Raw genomic sequence first — 25,709 nt, 5'->3', positions numbered from 1 at the left:
GCCTCTTCCTGTTAAGGTAATAGTGCACAGGAAGGAAGTTAATCTATAAATGTACTGTCCCAGCTACCAAACATTAAGTCAACCTGATAGAAGCATCCAGTGACAATTCAACTTCAAAATTACCTTAGATGCAATATTGCTGCATAATAGGTACGCCTGTTCTTTTGACTTGTTTAAAACACCGAAGCAACAGTAGCACCTCTGCAAGCTCTGAGACACAGTGGTGCTTTAAATTCTTATCCCCGATACCCCTTTTTTAAAGCTGAGGCTGTTAGGAAATGGGAATCCCATTTGTGTTGTAGGTTTCTGATCAAAAACCAAAGAACTTTAGGAACTAGCTGCTAATGCTTTGCTAGAACACTATTACTCAGATCACATGCTCTGAGGTACAGAGCACCCAAGAACGTGGTGCTTCAGTTTTGGTGACTGTTCCTTTGCACGAATTGTAGAAAAGGAAATAATTTTTTTTGATCTCCTGCTGAACAAAGAAATTAACACAGCGAAACAGAAGATCTCGGCTCGACCTCTAAACTGAGGATGATTGATAGTCATGTTATAATTCGTACCAAGCTTCTTGCTTCTTGTAGCCGATTGCAGTCTATAATATTGTGCATGATGTCCTTTGAGAGCTGTGCTTGATTGATTGATTGTAATCTGTGCGTCCATGGCTAAATTGTGGGAATGGAATTCTAGCTGGGTTGTAGAGATCAAATATTATTTCACTTCATGATATGCAAATTAATGTATACCTTTTATGTAATGTGCTTTTTTTCTGGATTTCTGTTTTCATATTCTGTCTCTCCTCTTTAACATAAAAATTAAAGAGTGCTTATTTCTGTGTAAGTGAGCAAAAAAAGGGGATCAATGATTATTTCCCCCACTGTATATGTGCACATTGCAGTACAGTTTTTTAATCCAGCTCACTACCCTGTCAAAATATGGTAACTTCTAGCTCCAACAGACCAACATGGTGTTTCCAAAAACATAACACTATGGTTTCACTATGCAGGTTCCAGAAACAAATGGGTGACATGGATGTGTTTATCTTTTATATAAACCCTACATACTTTTTTTCATGCAAAAAATGATCAGGAAAATTGACAAAGGGAAATGATAAGCAATTTGAACTATACGCATAATCAGTAATGACATTAGCACCAAATCCAGACCTTCCTGTAGTGCAGTGAACACAATGACATCTGATACAGGGGCTATTCTAGCTGTGCGAAGACAGCATGAGAAGAACAAGTGCAAAGAGCATTCGGCACATGGTAAAAGCAATCCAGTCTGATCATGCAGATTAAAAGGTCAAACTCTGCCTCAAACTTGCCTCTTTTCACTGTGTTTTTGTTGCCAGTAGTGGGTTTGCCTACTAAAATGTCCTGTCTTGTCCAAAGTGTGACAGTGGTCCTGGGATAAGCTGGCAGACTCAACACCCCTCCCCCCGCTGGCAGGGCCAGCTGTGTATTAAAATAAATCTGTGCACTTGTCCCACCCCAACACACTCGCTAGACATTACCTTATACAAAGCTAGCTCCAGCATATTCTGCTGTCTGGTGGCCTGTGATCAGATTTTAGCTTCTCCTGCTGCCCCTGGCTTCAACTCTCCAAAGCCCCCCTCCATGTTCAGCCCCACCTCTTGTGTGTTTCTGTGTACACGATCTCACATGACTCAACAAAAGCCCAACCTTGGAGCAGGGCTGTCCAGAGCATTTTTCCTAAGAGGGGAGGAGAAGACTTAGTTTGTGGAAGAGACCTGGAGTGCTGCCCTCAACTTGTCAGGCCTGATGGATTTTGGCTAAAAATAAAAGAAAGAAAGGGGCCCTCGAGATGAATGAACTCAGTAGTGCAGCACTGTTAACCAAGAAGCCACATCATGCAACATCTCCAGGTCCGTGGTGCTTAAAAAACAAGGAACGTTTGCATGGTGGCGAGAGCGCTGGATTTCACAAACAAAACAAACACAACAGCCCAAGAAGCATAGCTAATACAAGATGAACCAAGTCAGTGGGAATTCCTGAGCTCCCCTCTGTTACCCCATCCCACGCACATTCCCCTGCCACATTCTTAACAGCAGAAAAATCAGAGCAAAAAGGAGAAGATAGAAGGATCATAACTGAAACCAAAGCAGGCAAGCCTGCAGGCTTTTAACTCAGGGAGAAGCCCTGATCACTTACTACTACTACTTTTTTTTTTTTATCAACCCTTTAACAACATTTTTCAGTTTTTATTTGTCTCAGTGCTTTGCCTGTACAGCAATGCAATGTCACCATTTACAGAACAGCTATTCACAAATGCTGCCAGTGTGCTGTAGACTGTTTTTATCAAGAGAAAACATTAAAAAATAGAGTATTAAGAGTTGGATACAACAAGGAGTTCCTGTTTGCTCTGTAGTGGGTTTACAATTAACAACCATCATTATATTAGATCTGACAAGCCTTAATTAGAGGACAAACAAGCAGATAATCTCAGTTCTGACTGGATTTCTTAGCTAATTATATGCCAATCTTTAACCTTCCTTCCTCCTCCTTCTTGAAAGAGTAGTTATAAAACAGCTAAATGATCTGCAAATGGTTTATTTCAAGAGTTTTAGTCAGGATTCAGAATTTATCACCATTCAGAAACAGCACTAGAGAAGGTTACGGATGATATTCTTAGGGTCTCTGACAGTGAACCCTATGAGAGATGATATTTCTCCCATATTAGCTTCTCTTCATTGGCTCTCTTTTAAATTCAGAGCTGAATTTAAAGTTACCAATACAATAGGCCTAGACTGCCACCAATAATGCACTCAGCATTACACATGAGTGAGTTGGTAACTTTTGAAGCATTTATAAATGAATTAAACTGACACATTATATGGGTTGCTCTTCAGTATTTCTTCTATTTGCTATATGTATGGCCGTGTGTAAAGCTTGTACAAGGACTGTATTGTGTTCCAGACAGACATCTGGATCCTATCAAAGACCACAAATGCAGATGCAGTGAAAGCAGTAAGTACCAACATAGGCAGATTGGGCTAATGAGTTAGTGACAGAACATTTTCAACCCGTGCAACAGATCACATCTCTCCCTCACACACACACTAACAGAGGTTCTACCTTACCTAGCCTGCCATGCTATCCCTCCCAACTCAACAAAGGAACAAAATGGCAAGAAGGGATACATGATACAGCAGGGTTAAAAATAGCCTGCTGACGGAAATAGAGCTGTATTTCATGACCCCTGCATAGTGCTCTTGGTTTACACTTTGGCTACGTTCACACTGCAGGTCTTAATGCTCAATTCCGATTTTTTGATCAAATCCGATTTTTTTTGTCTGCTCGTTCACACTACAAATAAAATGTGACAGCAAACGTGCTCTAGTGTGAACCCTCAAAGCGGCCCGCATGCGCAAAAGAAGACGTCACATACAACGCGCTCTGTTTAGACCCAGACCAAACAGTATTGTTTGACTGACGGCCCTTAATATAAAGACTTGTTTCAGACTTTACGTTTCCCAATTTTGCTTTAAGTTATAAAATTATTTTGTTATTTACATATGGCCTAATAATGATCCTTATTGCTGTTTTAGAGAGGAGCGGTGCTTCAAAGGATAGTTGCAGATTTCTGTCAGAATCTGCAGATTATACAGTACAAATAAAATGTTCATGTTTCTCCAACGTTGTCTTCCCAACAGTTACGCTGGGTGGCCAGGAAGCGTTCACGATGTCTTCTCGGGCGCTTCTCCGGCACTGATAATTGGGGTCTGTCTTGTGTCAGTGACGTAAAAGACGGATTTAATGCGACATGACCATTCAAACAGCAGTCGCTTTCTAAAGCGTCAGATATGTATCGGATTCAGTACCACACACGAAAGTGACCTGGGTCGGATTTGAAAATATCGGATCGGGTCAAAAAAGTTGGATTTGATCCGCTTTCGCCTGCAGTGTGAACGTAGCCTTTGAGTAACTGTCCTAAGATTTTTTTGAAACGGTTTTGCTGTTCTTATTGTTTTTTGCACCACTAGCAGAATCAAACGTTTTCACGCAGGTCAAAGCCAAGAATGCTCTGTTTTGAGGACTCAGAGCCTTATGGTATGTGAAGAATAAATGATCTGCCTGAGAAAACTGAGAACTCTACTTTCTGTTTTGAATTCCACTGCACAGCCATACTACTAAAAAAAAGAAACAATTACATCTTCACAGAAATATCCATGAGCGGAGCAGCAAATTTTCCCAGCTGTGCTTTGATACACATCACTAAAGCTCAGTAAGAAAAGGAGGGAACTCAGGAGAAAGAATGCCCAAATATCAATTGTTTTCTTGTACAATGTTACCAGTCATCTTAATTCAAAATATCTGAATGTGGTCTCTGCTCCAGGTCAGGGTATGGATGAAAAATGGTCCATGAAGAGGGAGATTAAACGGCGTTTTGCTTTTGATTCAAAAGTTGCACTACTGTTTTCTTTATAATAGTTTTTGCACAGAAAAAGTTGCCTTTTGTTAATTTCACCATTTAATAGGCACCATTTCTTTGTAACTGCTAAAGAGCAGCATGTATTCATACAAACTTGATTGATTCAAAGACATTCCAGGGGTATAATGGGAACAATTTCTCCCACTTGGTGTCATAAGTGCATGCTACATGCCTCAGAGTGTTAGGAACAATAGCCTCTTTCACTCGTAGTGCCAGGCTGGGGATGGGGAGGTGCATCACTGGAAGCAGACAGGGCTGTACAGTTGAGTGCAGATACTTCAGGGGGGCCTCACACAAACCCAGGCAGCAAGTTGTGGCACTTAAAGCCCAGACATGGGTCGTGTGTGAATTACATGCTGGGATTAGTCCTGCTTTCTAAAACACATGCATGACAAAACTTTGTATCTGGATTAGAACTGGCTATGGCAGCTAAAATATCAATTGTTATGACATGCTTTCCCGTATTAAGGATGAACTGCATTTTAGCTTTAGTGCATGGATTTTCCAAATAGTGTTGGAAGGGTCACTGGTTGGGGTAACACGGTCAGGTTTAGAGTTAGGGTTGGAACCGTGTTGCTGCAGTTGAGGAAAAAAGCACCATCCCAATTTTACATTAGGTTAAAACCCTGTGAAATAGCACTGATGTATCCTTGAAGCTGTTTCAGCTGTAGCTCATTTTATGACACTTGACCTTTGCAAAGATTGTGCAGTTCAGTTTGTATTAGTCTTCCTCCTTTTTGCGTGCTAGACATTTGGACCTACAGGGAAAATGGTGTCACACATTTAGGACTTTGGAACAAATCCAGCTGAAAGGAGCGCCTTTAGTTTTAATGTAGCGTAGTAGTAAATGCACAACTGCGCCTTGAACTGCTGTGACAAGTCAAAATGCCTGCTGTGAAACATCTGCTGAGTCAGAAGTGCATTGTAGAGGGGTAAGCTAATCTAATTGTGTTAGATCCAGATGTGACCTCGGCACTGTTTGTTACAGAGTAGCGTAAGGTTCAAAAGTATATATGATACTTTTACAGTTGAGAATTGCTTTATAGTGCACGTCTCATTCAGCTAGTTACATAAAGTGCATTTATCCATGCCTAAGTGTTTTCTAATATTCACATAGAAACTCAAACTCTTATGGATGGATCTCGCAAGAGACTCGGGGTTCAGTATCTGACCCAAGAATATGATCGATCCACCGACCTTCCAATTGGTATATATCAGGCTACCGTGGGGAAAACACACTAACAAAACCACAATATACAGCCATCTTTTAAAAATCACTAACGATAACTTAAGCTGTCTGAAATAAAGTCACACACACACACAACAAAAGAAAAGAAAAAATCCTAAGAAAATATGTTTTTCACGTCTGTCAGTTATCTTTACTTTCTCTTTTCTGAATGCTAAGACTTCAGCCATTAGAGTACAGAATGACATTAGTAGAGGGTTAGGGTATAGTACTTTTCTATTCTTTTGAGCCACTCAGTTTTTACTAGTACTTTGCGTACCTCACATCCATGGCCAGTTTAGAATTACTGAATGACATGCATATCTTTGAACTGCAACCCAAGCTGGAGTTTGAACAAGGTTCAAACCTGGCGTGGCTTGTGTTTTTCTGCAAAGGACAGCACATATCTTGCAGGTAATAATGCCTCAGTGGCTGGAATTTGTAAAAAAAAAAAAGATTTATCCAGCATTGCCTCATTCACCCAGTCATACAGAGTGATGGCTGTGAACTACCACCCAATTTGGCGGTATGTCGATATAGGACGTAGTTTGGGGTTAGGTATGTTGCGCTATAGAAACATAAGGAAGCAGTACTAAGGATACAGAGTACACTTATTTTAGCTAGATTTTCATCGTCAAATGATTTACAGCAGGAGGTCCAGGCCAGGGAAGCATGTCACTGCTGCCAAAAGTAAAAGTATTCTCAGGGTGTGAAACAGATGCCAGAGCTCCACGTGGTCTGGGCTGAGCCCTCTGACAGTCTGTACTATTACTATAGCAGCTTTAATGCCACCATTTACACTAACCAATGACACTCAAAGAACACATTTGCATTTGCTTGAAGATTGTGAAGACAAACTGGCATAATTGTTCCGTCTTTATGTTCATACGCAAAGCACGTGAGAGCTGCAACATGTCACTTCAGAGTTACCGTTTCCCTTCTAACAAGCATGTATTGAGAGGGAAATTGGACATAAATCAAATTTGCGAGAACAAGGTTAAAGTAGAGGTTTCTTTGACTTATTTTATAACCGGAGTGATCATAACGATCGTTGAAAGACCGACTCCAGCACAGGAGAAAAAGTTGGATTAATTATCACTGAATATTAAATCTTCTACAGCTGCTACTCTACCACCTGCAAAGGAAGTCAGAGAAGGAAGCTGCATTTCCTTTGCAATAGTTTGTTATAAATGGAAATATGAACATTGTAAAGAATTTATTAGTTTTGAACCGTGTGGTTTTCTTGTTTGAGAACGTCAAGGCAGTTCGTAAGCCTTTCTGAATGGTCTGATTTAAAGCAAGGTTTTCGGTTTTTGAGTCCAAAAACTCTGTGTTCAAGGGCTAGACGTATGTTTTTGTTGTGTTTCTTTTTGCTTTTGAGACTCTAAATGATCTATTGAATATAAAAAAGGTAGGAAGTAAACATAAACAACTACAAAACAGCTCCGCCTGAAGTTTTGTTTTTGTGTGTATCACTATGACAAATGTTTGCCTCGGCTTCAGCAGCTTAACCACAACAGGAAAAAACAGCCTTCCTGCCAGCAGAAAATCATGTTTTGACATATAAAACCAAAAGGTGAGCGTGTATGGTAACAGTTCTACTTACAAAATTGTCCTTCATCTTCTTTGGCTGATTAGTGATCATTTATCCACGAGCAGCAGACGGACACATCTACATCACTATCAGTTAGAAAGGTGCGAGGTCAGAGAGATGATTGGCAGGTTGGTGGAGCGTGGGGAGGGCGTCCCTGCAGCATGAAGACAGACCCTCCTATCATCCACAATTACTCATTTTTTCTTTCTACGCAAACATGCGCACCATTGTCACGTCACACACACTTCGGATACAAAGATTACAGAAACAGAGACTATTCACAAAATGTTGGACACAATGGCACATTTACAAGAAAGCTTTTTTTAGAATGTTGCAAAAAAAAAACTGTTTTAATACGAGAAAATTCAAGAGAAGTCAAGAAATCTGTTAATTAAGCACAAGTTTAGTTTTTCAGGATTTATAATAATAAACAAAATTTATTGCAAAAATCAAAGTAAAAGAAAGCGTACTCTTACAAATTAAACCACAAACAGGAAAACTTTAGATGATGAACAAATGAACTTTTGATTTTTCCTTTCATTACTATTTGGGCAAAGCGCTTAACCCTATAATCCCCTTTGTATCATATTTGATACATGAATTTCTGAGACCTCTATCTCATCAGCGTGATAAATACTTGCCATAATTCCAAAAATGTTATGGACAAAACTTTTTTTTTTTGTCTAAAATTAACATTGTTGTTAACAAAAAGTTGCTAAAACATCCAATGTATCAAAAGCGATACAAAAAACATATAATAAATATATAACAAAAATATATCATACACAACATGATATAGCAAAAATTTTGTGGATTTTGTTATAAGGGTTAACAAAATCTAAGTTCCCCAAAATCTGAATTTTCTGGCTATTTTTTGATGGGTTGGGTCTCACAGGGCAAAGTACACAAACAAATCATATATTACTTTTTTTTTTTGCCTGACTGATGTAAAACCTCGGTTATGTAAACTACATGAAATCCCTATTTTACTAATGCTGAGAAAATAATAGCAGCTCACAGATTTTTTTTTTTTTAAAGTAAGCAGTTTCCTCAAATATTTAATAATTAATTAAAGTATATGGATTTTCAGCCTTTGGTTTGGCTATTTAATAATCACTCCAGGTTTTATGTTTGTTCTGCTCTTGCCGTGCTTTCATTTGTGCCAGGAAAAAAAACATCTTTAAGAAGAGTCTTTCAGCTCTTCATCATGCTGCGCAAATTCAGTAAAATTGCAAAATTTCACCCCTTTTGCCAACAGGTAGATAATAATCTGCATGACAAATACTGCAAAAATTGGTTCACCCCCATTTCCACAATACATGTTTTACAATGTTTAAAATTTAAAAAAAATCTTGATTCAGAATTTTCTGTTTTGCTTCACATCATTAAAACAGTACGTTTGTTTTTATACTGCAGTGGTTTTATGTCACCAGCACAGCAATTTTATATTGCATCCTTCATTATTTCATTATTTTATCTGGTTTTACTATTAAACACTTCATATTATATAATTTCATTTAATAAACACTAATTCCTATTGCTTTTTAATTTTAATAAAATAATACAACTGTACTGATAGTAAAACTACTCATTAGCTGCAATCACATATAATAGTTCTGAGATCTTCGAATAACGTGCCAAATCGAGCAAACCCTGGCCAACTGATGGGAAGAAGAGGATTTCTGACTCTTTGATAATGTCACATTACAAACTAACCAGAGTCACATTGCTGCCATCACACAGCTGCTAAAACCCACTGGCTGTGTTAAATGGTAATGTCCTGGCTGTAAGAGTTAAAGGCACCGTGCCTGTAAAATTTTTCACTTTCACGTTCACATCAATTGAGAAAACTTTTTTTCTTAGCATGGCCAAGTGTGTTTGTCACATAAATATGATAATGATTGTGCACAGAGCAGAGAACGAGAGATTAGCCAATTTGTTACTATAATCCATCTAAATTGCTAACTGCTTTACAGCCTTTCATTCAGCTGCTCTCACTATCCCACAGTTACTCTGTCCTCTACTTTTGTTTCTCAGACATCTTCTCTGCTTTTCATGGGAAAATCTATGTAACTTTAAAAACGTGCAGCACCGTCTCCATTAGGGCTCCCCTGAGTTTTGCCTCTCACTTAACCTCTGAAAAGCTGGAAAGAAACATCTGCAGAACTGAAAAGCCGCCAGGATGTCGTTTAATTTATATTATTATTCTCTAGTCATTGCGTAAAATAATGATATTCAATAAAGACAAAAGGACTGAACATCTGACCAGGATTAGTCAGGAGAAGACACAGGAGCACCAAAGAAAATATGTCAATATTAAATTAGACTAAAAATTTAAGTAACACACGAACACGCAGCATTTCACATAAATGTGTGCAGCTAGAAGATGGCACAAAGTGTTGACCAACTCAATTAAAAAAGTTTTTAAAAATCATCATTTACAGTAATTTAATAAAAATAGAAAGAGAACAGCATATACTGTTGATATGCTCAACAAATTAATGTTAAAAAATATATAAATTAAAAACTAAAAAATTTAAAAATCCTTATTAACAAACTCATACTGAACTCATATTTTCACCTGTCAGGAGTAAAAAGGAACCTTTGCGCTGCGCAGAAACAGTCATTTGATTCATATTGCTATATACATCGATATTACCTGTAAAAGGAATTACAGTGAATTTTTTTTTACACCAAAAAGCCCTAGGCATGTAGACACTCACACGTATATCGCACACAATCAAGCTGGTATGGTTGCTTCAAAACTGCATGACTGCAAGAAACCAGTCAAGACAAATTTATGTGACGTCTGACCATCGAAATGAACTCTTTCCAGTAACAGAGGAACATATTCTTATTAAGAATAATATCCATTTTTTTAATCTGTGGGGAAGCATTTAATGTGTGTTGTGTTGTGTTGACATGCTGATGAACTGTGTTGATGATGATGATGATGATGACAAGATGATGTTGTGTTGTGACTCAACCGTGGAGCAGCTCTGCCTGGCTGACCTTTTGCCATCTGTCCTTAATGACAGAGTCTGGCTGGTGGACTGCAGGCAGGAGCATGTGACTGCTGCAGGTATACAGCTGGTGCCTGCTTACTCACTGTAGACCATGGGGAGACACAAGTGGACAACCACTGACACCTGGACCGTGAACTCAAATCATACCCACTTCTGGTTTCCCTTGCTGGTTTACAATTAATTTGGGTCATTGATGCTGAGGCTTGGAGAACAGACTAACCAGAGCTTATACTCGTGTGGAAAAAAATTTTTTTGCCATTATTTAACTTTTCTGGATGTCGCATAGACTATTTTTTAGACTTTTTTTTTTTTTTAAACTTTTCAACAACGAGGAACGACAGACTATCAGATGTCGACATCCGCTTACGTTGAGGTCATTTCCTCTAGTTACCCTGGATTATATTGTGTCACAAGTAGGGAGTGATAATGATTTTTGCATTGTTTTTTTTTTTATTACAAAATCAGAACAGTTAGTAAACAAAAGAAATTTTAGCATGTTTTCTTATTTTCTCAGACTCCACCAGGTTTGCTTTGCATGATTCATAGTTGTAAATCATCCTTTATCTTACACTGGGCTTTGGTGCAGCCCTGCAGTTCATCCCCAGTCTAAAACAAATTATTTTACCACCTCTGATATTAATGTAATTAACCTTTCAAGCCAAAGAAATTTGGGTTGAAACGTTCTTCAGACTAGCTTGTAGAGACTCATAAAGAGAAAGTCAGAACAGCAGGTGGGTGGGGCTGCTGTGCCTGAGATGATTCATTTTTGGGATGTCGGTGCTCTATGACATCACACGTGTTAAAAACTTGGTAAAGAATATTGAAAACTGAGTTTTTGACTTATTTACCATATTTTTAAACGTTGGCCCTTTTAAGATGAACAATCAGTATTATAACAGAATGTATATGACAATACACTAGGAAAGGAACAAGAAGAAGAACTATCCAGTTTAACCTAAATCAAACCTAACCTTACTAACATCATAAGTTTGTATGTGTTGTAGCCTGGCTGCCCTGTGAAATGAGCACATCTCTAAAATGAACCCATAACAAAAACATTTAATCTTTCTGGTTATCGGAAAAAGGTAAAAATCAACACATTTCGACTTGTAAAGCTACGAGTAACTCAAAGCTGTCAGACAAATACTATATTGTAAAAAAAAAAGGGAGAGAAATATTAGTCTGCATAATACATAAAAATGAAAAACTACCTACATCTTCTACTTGTTGTTGTTATTACTGTAATTTCTAGCTCTCTTCCATGGTGTGTCTTTTGTCCTGTCTTCCTTCCCTTGACCCCAAACGGCTGCGGCAGATGGCTACCCTTTCCTGAACCTGGTTCTGTTCTGAGGGAATTTCCTGTTAAATGGGAATTCTTCCTTCTCACTCTCGCCAAGCACTTGCTCGTAGGGGGTCATCTGATTGTTGGTGCGTCTCTGGTGCTATAAATATAAATAAATAAACTGGAGTAAAAGAACTCAATTACTTTATTATTAGTGGAAGCAGCGTCCATAGGGTGAACATCACGTTTTCAGTTTCATCGTGTCAATTCTCAGGTTTCTCTCGCTGTATAATTTCATCTTTCTCTTTTTTCGCCTCCCTTTTATGATTAGAAAAAAAGTCAGCCATGACTGCCTGCTGTTAACTGGAAAAAAAAAGGCCAAGAGCAGCAAATTGTGCTGATCTTGTTGTAACCTCATGGTTTTTACAGTGCTGCGCAGGGGTTTGATGCAGGAAGTGGGCACATTACTGCACTTCCACGCCCACAGCAGCCCTATTCCCTCCCTCCATTACACCAACCCCCCTCCTAACCACCTGTGCTGGTCTCACAGGATGAACCCCCCTCACCCCTAAAGCCTTCTTTCCTCCGCAACACAAACTCCTTTACAGCTGCACGTCTTTGCCAAACCACATACTGAATGTGCTCTGTTGTTTTACACTCCACTGCTTCAACAACATCAGTGAAGATTTGGTTTACTGTAAACTGTCTCCAAGTGCAAGCGAGCACTCGTTAAAAGATTGGGCTCCTCCCAAACTCATCTTCTTCTAGAATTTTCTATACAGACGTCTGCTTCAAAGATACCCATGTTCATCAACAATATTTTTTGTACAAAAGAAATTCAGTGTACGGGGATTACCCATCATATTGGGATCATAATTTCGGGAAAGATATTTTTTGCTATATTTCTTTTGATATGTCAGTATTCTATTCTGTGAGTAGCTGAATAAAATAATTTTGGCAATATAGATTATCCAATTAACCTATCCCCACAAGCTGCATGTCTTTGGACGGTGGGAGGAAGCCAGAGTACCCGGAGAGAACCCACGCAAACACGGGGAGAACATGCAAACTCCACACAGAAAGACCCCGGCCTGATGGTGGAATTGAACTCAGGACCCTCTTGCTGTGCGGCAACAGTGCTAACCACCGTGCTGCCACCTCTTAAATTTACATTTTGATATAATTCAGTTCACTTTTATTCATACAGGACCAAATCACAAAAACAGTTGCGTTGAGTCGCTTTATATTGTAAGGTCAAGACCACTATAATAAAGTATTAGACTAATACACACAGAATCCTTAAACTATACATAATCATTTAACCATATATCCATTATATTGGCAGAAATCTTCAACGATATTTTCTGTGTTGTTACATCGTTGCATTTAGGTGAAATGACAGTTATTTTATATTGTGCTTTGTGCCAAATTAATATTATTCGTGAAGATATATATTAATTATTGAACTGAATTGAACTATATTGCCAACACGGGAATCATTTACATGCTTGAATACAGCCTAAGGTCCTATTGGTTGGTTTATCATCTAACAAATGGCTGTTAGATATGTTTTAATAACATATTAATGTTGCAGTCCTGAGTATTTATCAGGAACTAGTTTAATGTTACACCAATAACTGGGCAGAAGGAGGAAGGCAGTGTTGCAGCAGCACTGGCGAGCTTTTCAATGTGTAACCTGTGATGTCAGCGTGTGGAATAAAAGGGTGCTACACAGAACTAAATGACCTCAGGCTTCAGAGAAAAAAGCACACAGCAGCGTTCTTCTTCTAACGCGGGAGCACGAATAACCAGCCAAAACCAACACGTCTCATTGAGACATCCTTATATTTCTAACCACAAATGTTTGTGGTCAACAGCCAATATCAAATTCAGGAGTGTAGAAGAACCTTTATAGCTGGAAAAAGAATGAGTTAACTCTCATTGTGCAGACTGATTCTTTTCTACTATACATAAAAGCAAAGCAAGGTCATTGTACTGGATTGATAAAATAAGTATAATTAATTATAATTAACTAGTTTTTTTTCTGTTAGCCGCTATGTTAACTATTTAGCAGTTCAGCTCAATATCTTAATTTGGTGGAATATTTACTGATGATAAATTTCATAGTTTCAGGCTTAATTAAGTGAGCCTTTGTAAGATTTAAAGCTTTCCTTTCCCTGATATATTTATAACGAAGCTCCCATTTGACGTGTTTTCATTGTGTGAATCATTAATATCTGTTGAAAAAGTATATTTTTATGAATTTACAAGATATAATAATTAGTAAGAAATGTTAAGAAAAGTTTATTTGGTTGATTCTGTACTTATAGAGCCATTCTGGATCTTTACTCCACATTGTAAATAAATTATGGACCTTTTGTGGTTTAAAAAGGTAATTTTAAAGCTTATTGCCAAATCGAAAAACAAAATCCGTATGCTAATAAACATCAGGGGAACAAAACAGAAATTAGGTAAAATAGTTTTGTCAACCAGAAATATAGGCTGGGACAGCGAAAGTGTAATCATCAGATCTGCCATGAAGAACATCCTGATGAGTCAACAGAAAACAGCAAAGACAACGTATATATATACTGAATATATACACTTCACATGTGACTCAGCAGCTCCAGAGAGCAACCAGAAGACTACTTCTGTGCTTCAGTGTTCCCCGGGAGGACTACGAGGGGGCCTAACCCCAGAGAAATTCTCTGTCTACGTTGCCTCATTTTCACCACAAAGTGCTCTAATGTGATATGGTATGCATAGCATTTCTATGGTGGCAGCAGGGGGATGGGCTCTGGGGACCACACAGACAACAGTCCTTACTAAGAATAACCCAAGCAATGCTGAGAAAATCCAGCATTCTTATATGGAGGAGCTGTTTAAGCTGGACGCATCCATATAGGCTCTGTTATCGTCACCGTGGTGAATATCCAGACGCTGCAAAAGCACTGGATGAGGCTCTCTAGCCGCCATTTTGCCAGTTGGCCCAGGGGAAGAAACACTGTAGCGCACATGTCATTCACATTTAGTGATGCTTGGAAAAAATAAAACAAAGACCACACACAAGTCAGTGGAATTGAAAAACAGCGTGCAAAAGCTTCATCAAAGAGCTTGTTTAAATGTGGAGGCGTGTGTTTCACATGTGCATAAATGAGAATGCGTCAACTGTAACACATAGCTATTTTTATCAAACTATAGGCGCACTCGTAAGTGAAGTCTCTACATGAGAGCAACAAAATGAGACTTCTTTTCCACAAGAAAAGGAAAAAAGGAATATTATTTAATAAAATCTACAAAGAAAATTTGAGAATTGCCATTAAATAGAAAAGGAAAAAGCTGAAAGAAACCTGCAACTAAAATGTCTGTTTCCCTCCCCCCAGAATTTGCTACACATCCTTGTGGTTTTGAATGGTTTTATGAAACTATTTGATATTTGAAACAACTGCTAGGTTATTTTAGGAATCAAGATGTGAATGAAGCTAAGTTTATGTAAGTGTTACGTCCCTCTGCAACCCGTATTCTCTTAAGGTTGCCTGGGCTTCACTGCTAATTAACCATATTTGGTAAGGTGTGGATAAAGGCAAGACTGAGGGTCACTCTACAGAGACACACACCAGTTTTGTCTTTTTGGGGTACCAGTTGTTTTAGCTAAGTTATGATGTCATTTAGAATAAAACTACACTTCTTAAAACTCTAATGTCAGTTTCTTGTTGCTTCTGAGCTGAGTCGTAATGTAAATGGGCGTCTGGGGCGTAACTGTAAATTTTGTCTCATATTCTCAATTTATGTTTAAACTTGTGACAGATAATGGAACACATGTACGTGAGAGAGCTGAAAAAGTCAAACTGTGACAAGAAAATAAGATTGAACAATTTCCAATTTACAGTTTTACAAAACTCTTTAACTGATCAATGGTGAAATCAGACTTTTAAGGAAAGGTTAATGGGTTTAAATCTAGGTTTTTTATTTATTTATTTTCTCAGATTGGTTTCTGAGATTTAAGATTTCCAGAATTAGGTTAACGTGAAAATTAAACTTTAAATATGATTATAATTTGAACTCATGCCACTTTAATCAGTTCTTACAAATGCAGATAACACATACAGTACTAGTTAAATGTCTGAAGACTCATTCATTGATATGAGTGCATGACTGTGTCCAAACTTCTGACTGGTACTGTTTAACGGATGAATTATAAATATACTTGGACTTCTCTGTTGGGAAATGTCTTTTAACAGAAATCAGAAAACTTTACTATATTACAACCATTTTACTACACTGAGGCTAAGTTTCCTCCCTTGTTCAGAGCACTTCAAGGTTTTCTCTAAAGCAGCTTTCAGCCTCGTTCTGATGAGTCAACTGTGCCAACAGTAACAGTGCTGCAATAATCTAATATAAACAGGTTACGCTAAATGATTTCTTTTTGTTTACTGAATGCTACTTTACATTCTTCTAAACACCAAACCTCCCTCCTTTCCCTTCACTGAATTGAGTTTTCATTCACAGCTCAGAAGGTGAAGTCCTCCACTCAGGGAAGAGGTCATCAAATAGGTGGGTCATTTACTCCATTGTTTCTAACAGGCACACAAAGGCACAAACACAAACCAAAACAATCAGAAAATTGACTGTGGTGGTTTAGTTTTGCTAGCTTCTTGGCAAGAGTCAAACACACACAGACAGGCCCTGACTCTGCAGCCGCAGACTGATGGCAGCTGGGGCTGGGTGTATAATGCAATCTGATTTCACACAAGTGATGAGAACACCAGTGCACATCACTACTGAGAAAAGTGGGAAAAGAGAAGAAGAATGAGCAGCCATGACATGACACGGGGAAAGAAGGGATCACAACAGGGAGAAAAGGAGAAGGAAACAATAGCTTTTGCTGTAATGTACAGAATCTGAGATTTCTCCAAGCAGTGCTTCTCCAGCTATGCCATCACTGGCAGATGCCCAATCACCTGCCTTTGAGAGTGCAATAGCAACATCTTTTTTTTTCCCTAGCCAAGGCAGTGACTTGGGATATTCAACTGAGCCGGTCAGGGGTACTCAGATACCCTTAGTGATGCAAAGAAGACTTTAAAGATGCAAAGAGAGGAGAGATGGGACCTGCTGCATACACTATCTGCTTTTTTCTTCACATAAATCAGAAATAATAGACCTTAAAAGGCTGCTGATATTGTGAATTTGATCACTTCATGTTGTCCTACTCCAGCTGAAATTTCATGAATCAATAACCCACCAGTACTTGGTTCATTTGGAACACAAGCACCTTCTCCAGTCATTTATTTCCAGTCATTTTTTAATTAGCTGAATAGCAGGATGATTACATGTGGCTCAGCAGAAACAATGAGGAGCTAGCCCTGGATGTTTTAGACTGTTTTAGTCTTCAGGATCCCTTCATGGTCACATGACAGGAACTTGTTGTTATTCGGAATTTTAGCTGTCGAAGACAATCCTGAGGGACTCGAGCAGATCCCCAGAACAGCACTGTTCACAGTGAGATGTTCTGATATAATACCAGTGAGATGGTCCTATGTATTTTTAAACAGATTTCAGAAGGGCCTTCTTCATTTTTCATTTGGATGCACATAGAGATAAAAAAAAAAATAGAAAGTATTTAAAAGTCCAAAATAAATCTGGAAGCTTTAAGCAAAGCACAAAAATTCAAAAATCTAGCCATTTGGGGGTTATGGCAAACTAATTCAACTATTCAATTAAACATTTACAATGGTTTAACATCATGATACCAATGTCCTTCTGTTTGCTTTGTTTTTGTTATTATTTATTTCCTATTTCCTATTTAGTGCCATGGAAAGGAAGGGATCTTAATATAAAAATAAACTATTTACCCTTTGACATCTGAATATTCCTAATCCTAACCCCAAAGCACCTGCCATTGTAGTGAGCTGACTGTCCATAGGTAATATGCAGAGCTTTTACTAACCCACATCTATACACTGTGCTGTAGTTGTGCACTGTCAGTAGTGGGAAATACCTGAAACACAACTTTTCAGTCAGTCAGAAATCTACCTACATGTCATGTAGCATTATCAACATGAGGCTGCATGCTGTTGACTTTTTAAAGAGGCTGTACACAAGTGTGTCTCCTTTTTTGGGCTCAAACACAGAATTAGGTTTAGGTTTAGGTATCATCAGTGATGTCATTGTCCTCACAATGTTCTTTCAGCTCTTAATCACACTCTGAACAATTAAGAAGTACTGCATTGTGATGACATTAGCCCCATCTAACCACTATTTATTCTACAGACTCTTTTCAGTCCTTTTGGATTGAATACAAAATTTGATGGAAACAAGGATTACAATAAAACAAGTAACAACTGATCATAAATTACATCTCATCGCATTACAGAAAACATATTACTGAACATATGACTAGTTTGTACTTTTTGTTCCTATTACAGATGTATTATATCTATAATAGCAACCCTGAATAAACAGAAGAAGATGGGTGGATTTTATATATTACTTGCACATTAAAATAGGTAGAAACAAGGCTTGCGGTTACAAGCTACAGCCTGTGCACTGGTTTGACTTTCAAGCTGCAGGTTTTTGGGGTAATTAAGGAGGCAGAAGGGAGAGAGAAATTCAAAACGTGATGCAATAACTGTGCAACAATTCAATATTCCTGTTTTACTGTTGTCTGTGGGAATTACAGTGTGACAAGACAATTCTAATTTTGTGTAGTGATGCTACCAAAATTAGAAGAGAGTTTAATAAAGAAACAAACAAGATATGGTAGTTTTTCATCGCAGTCATTATTGCTGGGTTTTGTAAGGCTGCAGATAATTGATAAGCATTATTGTAATCTTCCAGGTCTATTGTGACTGTACTACTGCTCTGATCTGTTACGGACACCTAGTGTAAGTATATTTGTATATATTACAAATAAATTGATGCTTATGCAGTGCAACTTATTAGCTGTGGTAAAACTCGTCTGGGCAGTTACTATGAATCATTACTTAAATGTAAGTTGTTTTTGGGACATAAAAACTACAAATATAGAATCACAAGCTGAATATAATAATAATAATAATAATAATAATAATAATAATAATAATAATAATGGCTTTAAAACTTTGCAAACACTGCCCCATCATAAGGTTTTAAAAAGCTATTTCACCAGCTCTGCTGTTGTGAAATTTTCCTCTAGATTTCATTCAAGGATCTTGAATTCTTTGGTTCTTATAAAGTCTGTAGTTTTTTCTGAATGCACAGTCACTGGTTTACACATATCATTCCACATGGTAAGAACACGAGACTAAACGCTGGTCAGAGAACAGACCAGCTGGAACTGAAAATCTTCTTGCTGTTAATGATTGTTGAGTGATGTAATAAAGAGATTTCTCAGTGGTGATCTATTAAACTGATCGTGCTTACAATAAAATGTGACACGCAATTATGAAAGTATTATTTTTATGCGATTCGCGTGTCTTGTTTATACTAATGAGCAAAGAAACCAAAGCTTGACGTAAGCTGACAAAGTCACTATGAGGTTTACAGTATGGACTCCACCCCCTCTCCTCCTCACAGTACACAGAGGACTTCCATGCCTGGGAAAAGAAAGGCAGGGGGCTACTGTAGAGAACAAAGGGTTCCGTGCGTAAAACTGCGCATGAGTGCCACTGCCGTGCACGCGTCGCCAAAGCAGCGCGTTGTCTGTGAAAATGTGAGTTCACGTCAGCTGCCTTTACACCACCAGTGAGATCCTATTAGCTCCTATTACCTATGCACCTGCTCTCGGCACAGCTTAAACCCATCCCTGTGGCGGCTGCGTGGAGTCAAGGCGTTTCGGGCGTTTCAAAAGAATGCGCGACGCATCATGACAAAGGTTCTTGATCATGATGATGGAGGATCCATCCATGATGCTGCGATCGTTCCGCCGTTTGCTTTGCATCAGCACTATCAGACAAAGAGGATGGTATGCTTCCTCGAAATGCTGCATCACCGCATTTATAGCAGCATCACTCCGCTCCCTTATGATTCCAGGCTCCTCCGCTGCCGAGGCAAACACATGGCCATCAAACAATAGTCATGACGAAACAAACACTATTAAGAAAAAGCCCTGCCTGCCTGCACACACGCGTCTCTTTAACGACAGAGGGAAACAATGCAAACGCGAGTGCCTGCAGCCACCGATATGAAGCCAACTAATCTTACTGTAAACACAAACGAAGCACATTCTCATAAATCTTTTAAAGGTCGTAATGCATGGCAGCACGTGAGACTACACTGTTTATATATATATTATCCACGATCACAATTTTTTTTAAGAGTCACCTTAAAAATGCCCCTTTTTATCGACTGAGGTGCATCTCAGCACATTACTGACTCAAGATTGAATAAGACGCGATTGCAGCATCTCCTCACATGACAATGCAGCTCCGCGCACAAGGGTGCAGTTTGATTTAAAAATGCCTATTTTATATTCTCGAATATGATGGCAGACTAAGAAATATATATGTGTAATAATGAAATATGGGTTTAACGTCAAACGAGGGATTGACTGTTATAATGTGGATTAATGATAAGGTGTGCTTATTTCAGTTCAGTTTATTTTATTTATATAGCGCCAAATCACAACGCCCAATGGGCTTTATATTTTAAGGTAAAGACCCTACAGTCTACAGTAATACAATGATTTCACACAGAGTGAAATAAACTGGAATAGCGGTAGTAACAGTTCTAATGAGCTCCACATGAACTAGATGCACACGTATTGAACGAGGAAGGTGTTTAATGACTCTGCATGTGGCAGCTCATCCTGACGGATCACCACCGACTACTTTACCATATTGGATAAAAAAACAAAAACAAAAAAACAACAGTACAGAGGAGCACACAGAGAGCGGTGACTCAAAGCATAACAGGATGCGGTACAGAGTTGTGTTTCACTCCTGAACCCGCGTTCACACCCCATCACATTACAGGCTTCAATATTCGTACCACGCGCCAGGCTTTCAAGATTCATGCGTGCGGTTCTGCTTTTTTCCCCTATAAAGTCGATTTTTTTATGCATCTCAGCAGGGGGCTCTGTTGGTAGTAGCCCACTACCACTGCGTCACTTATGCAAGTTTGCGTCTCGGTTATGAGAGCATCAACAATAGACCGAGATTGAAAGCTAACAAAAAGAACAGCTAGAGAGCGAGAAAAGGATAGAGAGAGAGCGAGCGAGAGAGAGAGAGAGAGTGGTCAGAGAGGAAAAAGACGTGCACGCCAGCTCACCTTTTCCGTCCTATTCTGCTCGTACTCCAGCCCTTTTGTCCGTTTCCCACAAGTTCTTTCACATGATGACTCGGTTTGCCGTTTCCTCAAACCCTCCTGATTGCAGATGGATGACTTCTCTCGCTGCTGCAACTCGGTTCTTTGTCACTTACAAGAATGTTTATTTAAAACACACACACAGACAGACACACACGCTACAGTGTCTGTGATTTTACGATTTGTTGTGTACGTGTGCGCGCGCGCGTGTGTGCGTGTTGATCCTGCACGGCGTGCCGCTCCTTCTCTGCTGTTTGTTACACTCGACTGGAACGCCTACTCTCAGTCGCTACATTGTTGACATTCGCCCGCTGACGTCACTCATCCTCTCATTCACAACATCGTTAGTGCGACGCGGCGTTGCGTTGAAGCCGGCGGGAAGCGGGTGCGTAGTCCTTCGAAAGTGCGCAACGGAGCTTGGAGAATCGCACAATTCTGACTTTCTAGCTCAAATCCCTCCCCCTCGGCTTTCTGGACTCCCTCCCTCCCTCCCTTGCACACCATGCTTTCTCCTGGTCCTCCCTCCCCCCTCTCGTGAATGCAGCGGGAAAATTACGATTAATGATGACACAAGGCATTTTTTTCGCATGTGAGAACAATTAAAGGGGATGTTTAGCTGACTTATTTTCCGATCGCATTAAAAGCCTGATAAGGGAACACTGAAACCTATCTATTTTCTTTTCAAGTGTGGGAACTATTTTCTTTAATGTTTTTATTATTCACACGCTCCTCTACCATTTCTATTTATTAATGTGTTTTACTGAACTCATTACCTGACACACATTTGCAAAAAGAATAATTAATAGTTTCAGCTCCCAACTTCCACGTAATTAACAACACAAACGCCAGTGTATCAGAAAATATACTTAAAAGTACCCAAAGTAAAAATAATCATTAGGCAGATTCAGCCTTTTCAGAATCACATATTATTTATTTATAAATTATTTATTTATTTATTTACTTATAGCTATAATGTTATTAAATTACTTGTACATGGGATAACTTTTAATTCATTTAGAATTTATCTGTACAGTGCCCAACAACAACAACAGTTGGCAAAGACATTTATCTCTTATAACTTATATTAAGAAGACTGATATTTTTAAATGTGGATAATAATAAGTAAGAATAATCTTAGAAAATAAATGTTGTGTAACACAAAGCTCACTGGCCACTTCATTAGATACTTGTTCTACTGTTTGTTAAAGTAAATATCTAATCAGCCAATTACATGGCAGCCACTGAATGCATTTAGATGTGTAGATATGATCAAGATGACCTGTTGAGGTTAAAATTGACCATTAGAATGGACCGGAATGGTGATTTAAGTGACGCTAAAGCTGATATGGTTGAAGGAGCCTACTCTTAGTATTTCAGAAAGTGCTGATCTGCTGTGAATTTCCTGCGCAACTATTGAACAGTGTGAAGAAATAGCAGATATTCAATGAGAAAGCAGTTCTTTGAGCAAAAATGCCACTTTTAATGTCAGACATCAGAGGAGAATTGTCAGACAACTCAAATAACCACTTGTTATGCAGAAGAGTATCTCTGAACACACACAACAGTAAACCTTGAAGCAGATGGGCTACGGCAGCAGAAGAATACACCAGGTGCCACACATGCCAGCTGAGAACAAAAAGTGAGGCAACAGTTCATAAGGACTCGCTAAAATTGGTTAACAGAAGATTGGAAAAAAATGCTGCCTGCCATGACGAGTCTTAAATTGTACTGCAATATTCAGTGCTGGTGATGGTCTTTTGTCATGGCATGGTTGATATTTTTTGGCTATTTCCATTGCCTTTAGTACCCAGTAAGCATTGTTTAGTTGCCACAGCATATCCGAGTGTTCTTTCCGACTATAGCCATCCATTTATGACCACAGTCAGAACAAACAGACATTTGGGATGTAATGGAACAGGACATTCACATCTTAAAAGTGTCGCCAACAAATTTGCAACAACTGTGCAATGTTATCATATCACAGAAATACAGTAAAATAGCACTACACTAAAACTTTACTTCAATAAAGTGTTTAAACTTTATTAAAAGTTATATTCCATGTCCTGTCATGACAACAGTTTGACAGTACTGTAGCACTCTGGCTAGTGTAAGTTCTTAAAAAACAAAAATGAAATCATGAAAAACTAATGAAAAATTTGTCACCTAAGAAATTCAGTGTTTTTATTCTGTGATCATTTTAATTAATGTTTATAACGCACATGTTTTGTGTGCAGTGTAAAGTGGGTCTCTACTAAATAACTTAGCTACTAAATAAATAAATAAACAAATAGATGTAAGCATCTAAGGGATATTGTGCAAATGAAGTTCAACTATGCCAAGCTTTCTTTGCATTAGCTGGCTTGAAAAAACCTAAAACTCCAGTTGGAGATAACAGGTATCACAGCAATTAAGAGAAAGTTATTAACTTTCCATCCTACTCAAAGGAGGTTTGGCTCAGCATGTGAAGCAGGACATCTAGTAGTTGTAAAGTTATTGGTTTGATCCCTGACTAACCCAAAGTGTCCTTAGGCAAGATAATGAACCCCGAGTTGCTCCTGATGCTCCTGGAGTTTGAATCTGCGAGAGAAAACACTTTGACATAGAAAAAATTGGGTGAATGAAAAACACTTTGAATGCTAGAGTAGAAAAGCAGTATATGCGGACCAGTCTATTAACCATTTTCAAATTCAAATTTTATTTGTCACGTACACAGTCATACACAGTACGATATGCAGTGAAATGTTTAGACAATTGCTCGTGACCTAAAGAAAAAAAAGGGAAAGGCTATGAATAAGATAGGAAATAAATATGAAAAATTAAAAAGGGTAAATTTAACTAGGAAGGAATAAAATATAAAAAATTAAGGTTAAAAATGAAATAACTGTACAACAAAAAACACAATACACAGTATAGAACTATATAAGAATGTATGAAGATATATATATATATATATATATATATATATATATATATATATATATATATATATATATATATATATATATATATATATATATATATATATAAACACCCAGCACGCCCCTGCGGGCGGTTTATCCTTCAAGCTTGGGTCCTCTACCAGAGGCCTGGGAGCTTGAGGGTCCTGCGCAGTATCTTAGCTGTTCCCAGGACTGCGCTCTTCTGGACAGAGATCTCCGATGTTGTTCCCGGGATCTGCTGGAGCCACTCGCCTAGCTTGGGAGTCACCGCACCTAGTGCTCCGATTACCACGGGGACCACCGTTACCTTCACCCTCCACATCCTCTCGAGCTCTTCTCTGAGCCCTTGGTATTTCTCCAGCTTCTCGTGTTCCTTCTTCCTGATATTGCTGTCATCCGGAACCGCTACATCGATCACTGCGGCCGTCTTCTTCTGTTTGTCTACCACCACTATGTCCGGTTGGTTAGCCACCACCATTTTGTCCGTCTGTATCTGGAAGTCCCACAGGATCTTAGCTCGGTCATTCTCCACCACCCTTGGGGGCATCTCCCATTTTGACCTCGGGACTTCCAGATTATACTCGGCACAGATGTTCCTGTACACTATGCCGGCCACTTGGTTATGGCGTTCCATGTATGCCTTGCCTGCTAGCATCTTGCACCCTGCTGTTATGTGCTGGATTGTCTCTGGGGCATCTTTACACAGCCTGCACCTGGGGTCTTGCCTGGTGTGATAGACCCCAGCCTCTATGGATCTTGTACTCAGAGCTTGTTCTTGTGCTGCCATGATTAGTGCCTCTGTGCTGTCTTTCAGTCCAGCTTTGTCCAGCCACTGGTAGGATTTCTGGATATCAGCCACCTCCTCTATCTGCCGGTGGTACATACCGTGCAGGGGCCTGTCCTTCCATGATGGTTCCTCGTCTCCCTCCTCTTTCTTGGGTTTCTGCTGCCTGAGGTATTCACTGAGCACTCGGTCAGTTGGGGCCATCTTCCCAATGTATTCTTGGATGTTCGTTGTCTCATCCTGGACTGTGGTGCTGACACTCACCAGTCCCCGGCCCCCTTCCTTCCGCTTAGCGTACAGCCTCAGGGTGCTGGACTTGGGGTGAAACCCTCCATGCATGGTAAGGAGCTTTCTTGTCTTTATGTCAGTGGCTTCTATCTCCTCCTTTGGCCAGCCTATTACCCCAGCAGGGTACCTGATCACGGGCAGGGCGTACGTGTTGATGGCCCGGATCTTGTTCTTACCATTCAGCTGACTCCTCAGGACTTGCCTGACCCTCTGCAGGTACTTGGTGGTTGCAGCCTTTCTAGCAGCCTCTTCATGGTTCCCATTCGCCTGCAGGATCCCCAAGTACTTGTAACTGTCCTCTATGTCTGCAATGTTGCCTTCTGGTAGTTCAATCCCCTCAGTTCTGACTACCTTCCCTCTCTTTGTTACCATCCGACTACACTTCTCCAGTCCGAACGACATTCCAATGTCATTGCTGTATAGCCTGGTAGTGTGGATCAGTGAATCGATGTCTCGTTCACTCTTGGCATACAGCTTGATGTCATCCATGTACAGGAGGTGGCTGACAACTGCTCCGTTCCGTAGTTGGTATCCGTAGCCAGTCTTGTTAATGATCTCACTAAGGGGGTTCAGGCCTATGCAGAACAGCAGTGGGGACAGAGCATCTCCTTGGTAGATCCCGCACTTGATGGTGACTTGTGCTATGGGCTTGGAGTTGGCCTCTAGTGTTGTACGCCACATCCCCATTGAGTTCCTGATGAAGGCTCTTAGGGTCCCATTGATCTTGTACAATTCTAGGCATTCCAGTATCCAGCTGTGGGGCATTGAGTCATAGGCCTTCTTGTAATCAATCCAGGCAGTGCACAGGTTGGTCAGTCTGGTCTTGCAGTC

General features: G+C 39.3%; 1 protein-coding gene across 2 annotated transcripts in view; it reads right to left on the bottom strand.

The window, feature by feature from the left end:
• bach2b (BACH transcriptional regulator 2b) overlaps positions 1–21,178 on the bottom strand; it is a 102,071-nt gene extending 80,893 nt beyond the window's left edge. Inside the window, exons 1-2 of one of the 2 annotated variants that reach the window (XM_086262974.1) lie at positions 20,832–21,178; positions 7,290–7,431 (exon numbers count right to left, since the gene is read on the bottom strand). In XM_086262974.1, coding sequence (XP_086119100.1) covers positions 7,290–7,328 — 39 coding nt within the window. In that variant the 5' untranslated portion in view covers positions 7,329–7,431; positions 20,832–21,178. The remainder of the gene's footprint in view (positions 1–7,289; positions 7,432–20,831) is intronic. The other variant, XM_086262975.1, reaches the window with a different exon arrangement.
• Positions 21,179–25,709: the final 4,531 nt, after the last annotated feature.

This window comes from Aulonocara sp. 'chitande type north' Nkhata Bay, linkage group LG15 (assembly GCF_057382095.1).
Source record: "Aulonocara sp. 'chitande type north' Nkhata Bay isolate Kocher_YH1m ecotype deep benthic linkage group LG15, A_spYH_male_GT1.1, whole genome shotgun sequence".
NCBI classification, from domain to species: Eukaryota; Metazoa; Chordata; class Actinopteri; order Cichliformes; family Cichlidae; genus Aulonocara; species Aulonocara sp. 'chitande type north' Nkhata Bay.
Note: the sequence above shows the minus strand (reverse complement) of the source record. Positions and strands in the feature narration are given on the sequence as shown.